Source organism: Apis mellifera, linkage group LG2 (genome assembly GCF_003254395.2).
Source record: "Apis mellifera strain DH4 linkage group LG2, Amel_HAv3.1, whole genome shotgun sequence".
In the NCBI taxonomy this organism is placed as follows: Eukaryota; Metazoa; Arthropoda; class Insecta; order Hymenoptera; family Apidae; genus Apis; species Apis mellifera.
The window spans coordinates 1,986,380-2,001,138 of NC_037639.1; the positions used below are offsets into that span (position 1 = coordinate 1,986,380).

The following is a 14,759-nucleotide window of genomic DNA, read 5'->3' on the forward strand; positions in this document are numbered from 1 at the left end:
CATTTTTTAAATAATAAATAAAAAATATGTTTAAAAAAATGCAGTTAATATGTGTAAAATGTCAAAAATACAATGAACATTTCACGCGAAATCAATCATTTTTTAAATATATGTTTAAAATTTCAATTTCAAACTAAAATATATTGTAATTCGTATAAAAATAAAGTTTATTATTTTTTATTATTCTTCTGTTTTTGAAATTGTTTAAAAAATGCAGATCTCTAAAATAGCAATATCGATTAATTTTCATGAAAATTATCTTCATAATAAAATTTTTATCCTCCCAATTATTAAATATGAATTTTTTTTTATTTTATTTATAAAAATTTCTTTGTTTTCTTAATGAATTTTTTATTTTATTTATATTTATGATATTGTTATCCATCGAATTTAAATTTTATAATATATTAATAATTTTATATATTCACTATAAGAAATAAATCATACTTTTACATAGAATTATCATAAGAAAAAGATAAATTTTTAATGAAAAACCGAATACATAAAATTGAACACGTATATGAAATATAATAATAATAAACATTGTATGTAACAATAAAATATTCACAATTTTAAATATAAATTTTAAAAACATTATAAATTTGATAAATGAAACATGAAACATAATCCATATATATATCTATGTATATTACTTATAGCAAATATTATATATAACAAAATAATTTAAATGTCCATGAAAATCTAAAAGAAATTATATATATATATATAATTATTGAACAAAAAAATTTTTTAAAATTTTATTAGTTCGTAATTAAAACTTAATTAGAAACTTTTAACTTTTGTTTCAAACATTTAACTTTTGTTCATAACATTATTAGAAATGAGATCCATAAAAATGGAGAATACTTTTAAGCTAGATATGCATTTGTTACATATTTATATATTATAATCACTATTTTGATATTAATGTGGACAAATAAGTGTTGCATGTGTAGTGTTGCATAATAAATGTGATACGAAAATACGCGAATACAAAGAGTCCATTCCATTGTTGCATTCCTTATATTATATCAATATTATGATACTAATGAAGAAGTGTTATATTATTATCCAAAAAATACAAAATAAATCGAATTATTTTATTTGCTTTTTAGTTTTTCTTTGATCATTATATCAAAGAACGACGCGATTTTCTATTATATTGAGATGAAAAAATTGTTGAAAAAGATTTGATTTTATTTATATTATTTATATACAATTAAGACGCAAGCAATTCTAAATTTATAAATTTATGAATTTGATTTTTTTATATATATTTTTTTATGCAACTTTCCAAATTTCAAAAACAGAAATTTATTTTTTATTAATAATTATTTTCATTTAAATATTTATGATATATATTGATAATATATATTGATTCAAAGTATTTAAATATTATTTTTAAAAAAATTCTGATTTCAATAAAAGTTTATATTTATAATATATATATTTAGAACATATATATATATATATATATATATATATATATATTTAGAACAATATGTTATACATGAAACAATTGAGTAATTTTTTTATTAATAGAAAATCTCTTTAAAGAGATAATAATCAATTCCCAAAGTTTTAGTATTTTTTCAAGTTTTGAATTTAATTTTATAAATTTTTTGGTGATAGAATGATAATGGATAAAATTCTGAAAATTTTATAATTAAAAATTTTTGTTATTTTATTTCGTATGTAATTGTTACAAAGTCCATTACAAAATTGTATTTAAAAACTATTCTATTTAAAATAAAAATGCACTAATGCATTAATAAAACTTTAACCATTGATTTCATTTTCTTAAAATAAAATTAATAAAAGAAAATTACTTTATATATAATATGTATATATAATTCATTATGTTTTATATATTTAAAAAGTTTTATTAAAAATAAAGAAACGGTTTATTTATTAATAAAATTTTATTAAAAAAATAAAATATAATAAAAATAAATAAAATAAAATATTCAAATATTTTTATGAGCCATAGAATTTAATGCTTTTAATATTTTATTTCATAAACACAGAATATATAGTAAAATATATATCGTAAAAATTTGAATTTTTTTTTAAATTTTTCTCTGGATGAAAAAAATAATAATACATAATTTAGTTATGATTACAAAATTCAAATTGGCATATTTTCTTTTTTTGTTTTTTCATTTAAACAAAACATCAAGTTCTAAAGTTTTAAAGTTATATGTATATGAAAATAAAAAATTGTTGAAATTTTTTTCGTGTATCAATCAATATTAAAATAATAAATTATTGATGATATGAGTGAGTTAAAAATCATCATTATTATTGATTTTCACAAAAATATGCTTCAAAAAGAAAGAACAATTAATTTAATATTATCAATTTTAATAGTTAATTAAATATAATAATAAATAATATAGAAGACATGTGAAATGTGAAATATGAAACTTAATTTTTTTTTAAATGAAATCATTATATACATCATAATTCTTAATATATTAATCAATATAATATATTATTTAAAAAAAAAAATATACTAATCTAATTTCAATAAAGATTTATTTATTCAAAAGATATTTTAACGAATTTAATAAATTTATGAGAAATATGAGAAACGAAAAAAATCATCAATGAAATATTACTTTCAAAAAAGTACTTTTCTAAAATACTTTTTTAAAAGAGTTATAAAAAGAACTAAGATCCTATTTCTTATGACATATGTTGTATCTTCCATTTATATCCGCAAACAACGATGATACGTAATGTATCGCGTAACGGTGATATGCAAATACGCAACAAGTGAATAGCAGTCTTAAACCATGTTCCCATTGCGTCGACAATCGACAAAATCGCTTGCACAGATATTATGGAAAAATTTAGCCAATCAATTTTGCTAATATGGATCTATAATATGATCTAATCATCATAATAAAATGAAATTTTAAGAGGCTGAAGGAAGGATCTCAAAATTAATAAAATTTTAGTTTTAGATATTTATTAATTTTCAATATTAATAAAAATCTTTTGGAATTATATATACATTGAATGTTTTATATATATATATATATATATATATATTGTGACAATGTGTGTTAATATATAATCGCTGCTTATCTAATGTTTTTTAAACACATTGTGATAATGATTGATAAAATAATATCACCAAATTTAAATAAATATAAATTTAATATAAAATATATATTTATTAGAGAACTTAAGCATTCCTTTATTTATGGAAAATAAATTTCTTGGGAAATATAATAACTAAAATTATAATAAATACAGTTGGATCATCATATTTTATCATATTATATATATATATATATATATATATATATATATATATATTTTCAACAGCATTAGTAAACATCCAACTCATCAATACGAAATGTTCAATAAAAATTTTCGATAACAATAAGATCATAATTGCTACAATTGCATTTATAATAATTGCAAAAAGAAAGAAAGTAATTAAAAATAAAGATTTCAGATATATTCCAATTTACGAATCAAAAAAATCTAATATAATTATTTTATAAAAATTTGATTTTAAATGATATCAACATAACTCAATCTTGAGTATAAATGCAACGATGAAATTTTTGTAGAATGAATTTAACATTGAATTTGAGTATTTATTAAATTTAATCAGAAATTTAATTAAAAATTATAAAAAATAATATAAATTTTGAAAAAACAATCTATTATAGCCATTAATCATAAAAAATCGTTTTGATTCACATTTGATGATTTAACATTGACAATTGAAATATATAATCTAATTATTATAAATAATGAATCTCTGCTAGTTTCGGCACGATTTCTTTTGATATTTATCAACATCAGTAAATCAATGCCATATTAATTAGCTTTTCAAGCTATACTACTACACAAACTAGACACGTCTATTATTTATTTGGCATTATCAATGGCTTTGCCGATTAGCAATTGTAATAGAAACAACTTTATTTTGTATATGTATATACAGGATATTCATAAAGCATCATTCTAAGCCAAAACCTCTATGAACCTAAATGAAAAGTTAATACACAAAAATGTCGGAAATGAATTATTTATTAAATTATAAGAAATTTAAATTCGTGTTAGACAAACAAGACGAAAATAAAGTGTAAACATTTTTGCTCTATTTCTATATATATTAAAAATTTATGTGTTTAATTTATTTAAAAACAAAAAAATGTTTTATTATTTTTATATTTAGAGTTTTTATATTTACATCCGATAACTTGTAATTTGATTTCTAAGATATTCTATAAATAATATATTCATTTTAAATAATCAAAAATAAGAAAAAAAGATTTCAAATGAAAATTATTATTGAATAATATTATTATAATGATAATTATTTGATTTTGAGATAATATTGAAAAAAGTCATCCTTAAATCATCATTCGTTTTTATGTAATTCTATTCTAATTCTAATCGCAATATTAGAACGCTATCAATTAAAAAAAAATGAAGTATAAAGAAATTATAAAAAAAATGTAGAGAAAATATTACAGAATACGAAAATATTTTTTTATATATTATATTATATAAATTTTATTCAGAGGTTAAATTTGTAAAATAAAAATTCTTTAATAAATTTCTTTAATACGTTCGTATGAAATGATTTTACGAAATAAAATAAAAAATTCATAAAAAATATTCTATGGATAAAATAAAAAAAATTATTAAAAATTGTTTTTATGTTTATATATATTAGTTACCAAAATAAAAATTTTATTGTGAAAATAATTTTTGTAAAAATCAATAATCATTGCCATTTTATAAGTTTGTATTTTTAAATATTATATTATAATAAAAATTTTTAAATAAATTTAAAATCAGAAAAATAATGAATTAAACTCTCCTATTTTGAATAAAAATAAACTACAATTTCAATATATAATCCAATTTCAATAAGATTTCAGATATCGATAAAAAAAATTGATAGATATAAGATAATATAGACAATCAACTATTCAATGAAGTTTTATTTAAAATAGATAAATTATAGATTCTTTAATAGTTTATTATTATATTAATTTAAGAAACTTCATATTGAAAAAAAATTTATTTTGTATTTAAAATGTCAAAAAATGTGATGAATTATTTTTTAAATTTTTAATCTTCTAACTTTCAAAGAAAAAATTACAAAATAAGAATTTGATAATTTTAATTTATGACTTATAATTTCGCATTATAAAATTAATATTTTTAATAAGAATTTATTTAAATAAATTAAACTAAATTAAAACTAAAAGAAATAATAAAATGTAAAATTAAAATTAAAAAGCAAATAATTAGCATGAAATTTCTTATTGATTTTATTCACTTTTTGAATTTAATGGAGACAAAAATGAGAAACATAAAATATAATTAGAATAGAATTTTAATAATTTGACTTTTTTTTCTATGTAGTATTGTATTGCCAATTAACATATAATTTACAAGCTATATTTATGATTAAAATATATTAACAATAAAATAACCATATTTATAAATTTGAAATAATTTATGGAAGAATTTAATTCATAAATATATATATGTATCATATGTGTGTGTGTGTGTGTGTGTGTGTATATATATATATATATATATATATATATATATATATATATATATTAAAAAATTCATCTAAAACAAATATAAAATATATTGTTAATAAAAAATATTTTTATTTATATTTATATATATAAAGATTATAAAAATATTTTTTATTAACAATATATTTTGTATTTGTTTTAGATGAATTTTTTTATTTTTTGTTAATATATATTGTTGTTTTTTACTTATTCGATGATCTAATTGTTTGTATGATAATCATATATCTGCATAATATTCGTTAATTTAATAATTTAAATTTGCTATACAAATTTATATATATAAAATAATATATATATATTTCAAAATTAAAAATCGATTTTTTTCATAAATTATGACATATCTCAACTTTATAACGAACTTAATATAATTACATGATTGTTTATTTAATATAAATTGATTCAATATTGGAATAAAAATATTTTATCAAAAAAATACTTATTGCTATCATTGTTAGTTAATTAGTTCTACCAATAACTAAGCCTATGACAATCAGAAAAAAATCTATTCTAACTTCGATAATTTCTATCTAGTGAAAATTTATAAATGAAGATATTTTTTTTGATTTGTAAAATACAGAAAATAAAAAAATTAAAATGTAAAACAAAAATATAAAACAATTTTTGAAAGATCAAAATTTTACAATGACAAATATTATAATTATAGATATATAGATATTAAATATATTGATATTGTTAATATCCAAGCTTGGATTTGAAACATTTTAAATTCAATATCTATTAAATTTTTTAATCGGTTCATTCCTTATACATTTTAAATATTATCCGCTATAATTGACAGAAACAGATAATGCTGTGCTTATATAATTATAGATATATAATTATATAAACGAGATTCCATGTAATAATAACAATCTTTTTTTGCAAATATTTTGAAAATTAAGATTGAGCGATGTTAACATGCAAAAAGTAATTTAAATTTATTGTAATATATCCAAAAATTATGAAAATTGAGAAAACTCTTTTTCTAATTTATTATTTTCATTTTAAAAATATATTAATTCGTTTTCTGTAAATTAAAATTAAAAATATATATTTATATTTATAATAAGAAATTTATGAAAAAATATATTTTTGATAATTATTATATATTATAATATATTATTATATATAATATATAATATAATTATATATTATATAATTATTATATATTATATATTATATATTATATATTATATATAAAGAAATTATTATATTAAATAATTTTTCTATCGAAAGTTTTAAATTTTGTTCAAATATTCAAATATTTCATAGTTTATTTATAAATTATAAATATAATTTCATAAGTTATAAATTTTTATTTCATTTACACCATACAATATCACATCACGAAAATTTTCTGATGTGTTTAAAAATTGTATATGATTTTTGTTAAATATCACATTCAGGTTTTTTCATATTTCAATTTCTTTATATTTAATAAAAATTAATTTTAATTTCGTCAAAAATGACATTTTTTAAAACTTTCCGAATTTATATATTATTTAGCAAATTGCTTTAATCCATTTATTTTAGAAATATTAGAGTTTTTACTAAAACTTTTTGATTTTTGAAATTTTGATTCAGTTTTAAAAAAATTTATTCACAATTTTAATATTATATTTAACTTTAATTTACATTGCACTATATATTATTCATCATATCCAACAAAATTTTTTTTTTCGATTGCTTCTATTTTTTTATATATCTTGATATTTAAATTTATTTATCATTTTATATATTATAAAATGAGTTCTACCAATTATATTGCCGATTTCCTAAAAAAATTTTTCTTTACAATATAAATTTATATTAATTTGTCGAAAAAAAATATTATATATTTTCTTTTCTTTCTGAAGTCATTGTTGAAACTGAACGCAAAATAACAAATGAAGATTAAAATAATATTATTTACTATATTAAATAAGATTAAAATAATATGTATCTTATAATATCGCTCTAAAATAGTAGTTGTAGTTCCTCTACAATAAAATCGGAAAACAAATATATAATAATATTCATTTTTAAAAAATTTTCATTTTGTACATTCAATTTTTCATTAATAAAATTATTTTATATTTTTGAAAACATTATTGAAACATAAAATTGACTTATTATTATTATTATTATTATTATTATTATTATTATTATTATTATTATTTAGTAATCGAATTTGAAAAATAATACAATAAAAATAAATATTTAAATTTAATTTAATTATTGCAATTTTTGCTATATATTATGAAACATGAATTTAATACGAATTTAATGAATTATATAATTTTACGAGCTATATGTAACATATCTTTTTATGATCATAATCTCATCTCAAAAAATCAAGAATAAATATTGTAATTTTTATATATATTTTTCGTTTTATTACAGTGAAGTATTGAAAAATATAAATTTTGTCATACTAAGATCTTTTTTATATATATGTTCAAATGATTATCTGAAAATTTTTATTGAATTTGTATATATATGAATAGAAACCATCATATAAGTATGATAATTATATAAGAGAGATCATCTAACAGATTTATTAACAATATGATACTCGTTCTTGTTTCTTTAAAAAAAAAGTTTACACAAAATTAAAACTTCGTAACTATCTGCATGTTTATTATTAAGAGATTTCCAAACAATGAGATAAAAACATTCTTAAAAACGATATAATCAAGCATATACAATTAGTAAAAAATAAGTGATAATATTATCTTGATTTCTTGTTTATTTTATCGCATATCATTAAATGAAATGGCCTTGTAATAACCAATCTTAACTTTATCTTAATATATTATTAGATTATGTATAAAAAAAAGTATATTTTATTTAAAAAAAAAATTAACATGATTCTAAAATTTCCTACTTTTTCATTAATAAAAATATATATATTTACATTATATTATCTCTCTCTTTCATATTAAATAATTTTTATCTATACATTTTTCTTTATATATTTTCCTTAATTCTTTTTTAAATATTCGATCACATTCAAATAAAAAAAACTCTATACAATTTAAATATTAAATATCGTTGGAAAATCTTCAATGAATTTAATTACAATAAATTAATAATTATAAAATAAAAGGTTAATAATAAAAGGTTATAAAATAAAAATTTTGTATTTTTTTTTTATTTTTGATTTATTAATACTCATTTCGAAATAAAATATTTATTACATCAAAGCAGAAATTAGAAATAATTTTATGACAGATAATAAGACAAAATATGTGATATATATTGATAGCGAAATTATTATATAAATTATTATATAGACTATTACAACGATATATTATTATAATAAATATAATAATAAAAAATATATTGAATCAATTGGCATATAAATTCTTTTTTTTAATTCATATTAATTTAAATAATTTTCTAAAAGAAAATTTTTCTAAAGGTTTTTCTATTTATTTATGAAAAAAAATATTTTTTGATTCAATTTTATACAATATTTTAAATAAAATTTTTAACATTAACAATTTAGTAACTAATAATTCATTAAGATTCATATCATATAACATTGATATTATCAATACTAATTTATAAATTTCAATCTAACATTAATATTAATGATAAATGAAAATATTCTTACAAATACTAATATTTGTTTAATGACATGAAATTATTAATATATCTATTTTATTCATTTTTAAAGAAAAAATTTTTTTAAGACATTTCCTTAAATTTAACTTTATTTTAGTTTATAAATATAAAAATAATTTTATAATATTGATTATGCAATATTAATTTTTAAGCATATATAATAAAATAACTTAAATTATATACAACAATATACATTGATATTAATTATTTTTTATATCATTTTTTTATATTTATTATCAAATAAATAATTTTATATAGTTTCAAATATATATCTTTGATTTCATAATATAATTTTTGTATATTTGATTTCATAAAATATTGCACAGATATTAATATATACGTTTTTATAAAATACTAAATAAGTTTTGATTCGATATATTGATTTGTTATTATTTTGAAAATAACACCAAATAAGTAAAATTAATACCAAATAAATAAAATTTTGACATAAAAATTTCATCAATGTCTTTTATTGTATATTCTACTATTGAATTATTTGAATATCATTAATATTATCAATATCAATCATTTATATAATAAGTTTCCAATCACAATTCTTTAATTTTTAGAATCTTATAGTATCTTGTCTAATGTTTAATATTTTGATATAATTTGTAATAATAAAATATCAACAGATTTCATTTTATTATTACCTCGATAATCGATTGTAAAGATTCATAAAAACATTTTGTATTCATTTCTTTTTATAAATTTACAGATTCTCAATAAACAATATGTAGTATTTGTATTATTGCTAGACAATACTTTTTTTGTAAATGATATGAAAAAGAAAAATTTGTATTCTTTAATAGTTTTGATAAATATTTAGATTGAGAGAGGTTATTACGATAACCTTGATATTGACATATATTATCAAGGACATTCTTTTGAATAACTTTCAAGAATATTCGCTATTTATCATTCTTTAAAAAATTATAAATTATTAAAAATCAGATATTTTCCACGAATTTTCAAGATATTTATAGATATATGTTAGGAAAAGAGAATATTAATTATATTAATGTTGATAATATTTATATTATCCTAATTAGAAATGATGAAACAGTATAGAAGACTGAAATATATTCAGTGAAATATATTCAGTGATTATTATGAATATATCATCATGTTGTTTTATGAATTTCTCTAAATCTAAACTAACGAATCTTATCTCAGTTAATCGATACTAAGATATTCACTTGGAAAATGTTCTTTTTTTAATAATTTTTTAGAAAATAAGCGATAGCTAAAAATCTCTTAAAAATTATTCAATGAAATATTCTTGATATATGTTAAAATCATCAGAGTAATTTTTTCTTTTTTTATATTTTTATATTTTTTAACATCTTATATCTTAAATTATTTAATTTGAATGTTAAAATTTTTTTGTAAAATATACATGAAATCAGAAGTACTATATTTTATGAAATAATTTTTAAAATAATATTATTTGTATTATTAAAGAAGATATTTAATATTTAATATTATTGTAATATTAAATATAAATGTTTCTATAATTGTATCATTTTATATATAAATAATATAATATTAATAATATAATATAATATTTATATGATTTAATATGACTTATAATATGATTGATATTATATTATTATTAATAAAAAATGGATTTAATTCTTATTTCCTAAGAAGTATAAAGAATTATTTTTTATTTCATAAATTTTTTATTGATATTCTCGTATAATGAATTTATAATAAATATCTTGTAAAAAAATCTTCGATTTGGAATATTTTTTATTTTTTTTATAATTTAATAATTATTAATAAATATAGACAAAATATTTTAATAATTTTTATAATTAAATTTATTTATTTGAAATAAGTGATTTATATTAATTTATTAATTAAGTAATTTAGTAATTTTAAAGTATTGTAATGTATCTAATGTAGAGCTAACTCGATATTAAGATTTTTTCTTTAGCTTATGTGTGCTATGTTGTTAATACATAATTAAATACGCTTCATGCGTTGGAGTAAATTTAAATCTTTAAATTTCTATCGATGTTACGAATATTATCGGTAAATCTATATATAATATTATATGATAACAACAAATTTTACGTATATGCAAGACATTGTAAAATTAAATTCTTAAATTTTAAATACTCAATTTAATCTTATCTTTAAAACATAAAGAAAAAATAAACAGAAAACATTAATAACTAATAAATATTACATATTTATAGATTACAATAGATTAACTTAAGAATTTTTTTATATTATTTTTTTTTAACTTAAAGTCATTTTTTTTTACTTCAATGTATATAAATTATAAATCATAAAATATAATTATTTTTTATAAAACATAAACTTCTATTTTATTTTCTATTTTTTTTTTCGAAAAATTTGTTCTGTTGATTTCTTTAAGAAAATAAGTTTCATCTAAATAATTTTTTACAATCTTTTGTACTTATTATTTATAAACACTTAGAAAAAACGATATGAACAAAAAAATCACTCTTTTTGCTATTTTCTTTAAAGTAAATAAATCAAATATAGAAAAATTTTAGCTAACAATTAATCCAATTATAAAAATTATTATGCAGAATTTCATTTCATTTCATAAAAATTAATTTATATTCTTTATTATTTTATTTTATTTCATTTTGTTTTCATAGTAACTCAATGAATATTTTTTCAATAAAGATATATAGATAAATAAAAAAAGATTTTTTTTGTATGAATTTTAATTAGACAAAATGAGTTTGATATGTTTATTTTTTGCATATCAATGAAAAAGATTTATAAAATCATTAATTTTTGATTTAATTTATAAATTATAAAAAGAAAATATATATATATTATTTCTTCTATATATATATATATATATATATATATATATATATCCATAAAAACTGTACAATACAAGGAAAAGATGGTAGGGAAATGGGCGGTATTGAAAGAGACATTTCTTGATAAAATTTCTTGATAAAAAAATCTATTCAAAATGATTATTTTTTTTATTTCGTTCATTCATGCATATGCATTCACATTTAATTTAAGTCATTATTCTGCCAAATATAATATGATTGAATTCTTTTAATATCAAATCTTTAATATCAAAAGTAAAATTTCTGTTAGTTTTTTAAAATACTTTTGCGAAATATTGTTATTATATTATAACTATTTCTTTCTTACTATATCTAAACAGGTATTTATTTAAAAATAATATGAATTATTCGATATTTTTCATTTAATATTATATTAACCATTGATTAAGTTTTTCCATTTTTCCATTTGTCAAGTTTATAAAAAAAACAACGAATAATTATAAAAAGAACATTATTTCCCTTTTTATTTATATATATATATATATATATATATATATATATATTATATATATATTCTTTCATAATTATTCTTTCCAAAATAATTCCAATTCTGAATATGCGTTTATTGTATGTTAAAAAATTCTTTTTTTGAATATTTTTCCTTATATTTTTAATTCAAATATGCCACATAAAAAATCGTTGCAAATAAATATTAATATAAATAAAAAACCAAAAACAATAAACAAAATAACACAAAAGAAAAATTTAATAAAATCAATTATAAATTCTTTTAATATAGCTAAATTATAGTTAATTTTAATCAATTAGGCTTAGAAATTACTTTATTTATGATCCAAATATTAATAATAGAATCTATTTATCATAAATGAAGAATGTTATCTTTCATGTTATTTAAAAAAATTTCAAAATATGCTGTGGATTAACTATTATCCATAGATTAGAGAATTGGCATATCAGTATGCTCTTATATATATAATATTATATATATATATATATATATATATATATATATATAATATATAAAAAAAAAAAAGTAATAAAAAAATAAAAAAAAACCAATTCAAAAGTTTAGTAAGAAGAAAGAATATTATGTTGATAATGGTAGTATTTATATTAAAAATTAAATTAAATCGACAATACTATATCTAAAAAAATAATAATGAATATTAATGAAATAATATTAATATTTTTCTTTTTTATATACTATTTCTTTCAATACAATTAATTTATGAAAAAAATATATTAAAAAATACATTTTTTTAAAAAATGAAAAAAAGATATGTAAATATAAAATGAGATTAATGATATTATATATACTTATAGAGGAGTACTATAGTTGACCTTTACAATATTATCAATTAGAAATAAAATATTTTTTTAGATTTTTTTATATCTTTTTTTATATCTAAACAAAAATATCCTATTTCATCATATATATATAGAATACATAATTTTATATAATAATACAATATCCTCCTAAAAAAATATTTGACTAAAATAAAATATTAAGACTAAATGTAATATTACTATTATTTATCTTTTTAAACATATATATTGATACTATTAAATATCAAAATATAAATCTATAAATATAAATTTAAATAAATGTATAAGTAATAAAATATAAATATTAAAATGTAAAATATAATTTAAATAAATTTAATTTCAAATGTTTATCGAAAATTTTTTACAGTTTAATTGTTTCCTAATTATTAAAATAACATTATAGTAATGTAAGCTAATATAAATATAATAATCATAATACACTTTATCATAATAAATTTATCGTAAATTTAAATAGAAAGTTATATAATTTAAGAATATAAGTTAATATGTAAAATATATATATAAAAATCACATTAATATTCCTAATAAAACTTATAAATTTTTTTATATTTATTTTTATTACAAAATTTGAATAAATTTTAATGAAATACTTAATATTAAAAGAAATTTCAATGTATAATTTAATTAAGTTAGTAATTAGTAAATAGTAATTAAATTTAGAACAATACAGAATAGAAGTTTTATCATTAAAAAATGTTTATTAATAAAAAAATAAATTAATTATGATAATCTGAAAGAGATTTTAAAAAAATCTTTATTTTAATAAATATAGGAATGAAGCAATCTTTTTTAAGAGAATCATATTCAATGTATCTGATTATCATCCATATGATAATCATTAAATTGATATTTGTCCCAGGAAAATTCATAGGTTTCAATAATAAAAAAAATGAAAAAGAAGAAACATAATTTTTAGTCTATACTTACGTTGTTGCTTATGCCTGGATTCCATAAGGATCATTTGTTCGTGTTTGTGCCATGCAGCATCAGTAGTGTCTGTTCCCGCCATACCCCTCGCACCTGCAGAGGGTGGTTGGACACCCCCACGGCCCCCACCGCCTCCACCCCCGCCGCTTCCATACTCCATACCAGCGGCACCCTTACCCTTCCCTCCCTCCCACCCTTTCACTTCTGCCCCCGGCAGTCTTCAGATGCTCACAACATGGGGCACGTCAGCCCTCTCAATACTGCTTCACAACGCGCGTACTCTTTCTTTCTCTCTTTCCCTTTTTCTACCGCACTTCTATTTTTCTCTTCTTTTTTTCTCTTCAGCCTTTCTTTTCCAGGTGTTCTTTTTCACGATCTTTTTCTTTTTTCTTTCTTCTCTCAATCACTACACTCTCGTTTTTTCAGCTGTTTTGTTGACTCTCTCTCTCTCTCTCTCTCTCTCTCTCTCTCTCTC

The 14,759-nt window shown here is 16.9% G+C and overlaps 1 protein-coding gene across 1 annotated transcript in view; it reads right to left on the reverse strand.

Annotated features, from left to right (window-relative positions):
* The window catches only part of LOC409111 (serine/threonine-protein kinase minibrain), a 64,274-nt gene extending 49,830 nt beyond the window's left edge, over positions 1–14,444 (reverse strand). The window contains exon 1 of the mRNA XM_026446404.1: positions 14,285–14,444. Within this exon, the coding sequence (XP_026302189.1) occupies positions 14,285–14,444 (160 nt within the window). The remainder of the gene's footprint in view (positions 1–14,284) is intronic.
* Positions 14,445–14,759: the final 315 nt, after the last annotated feature.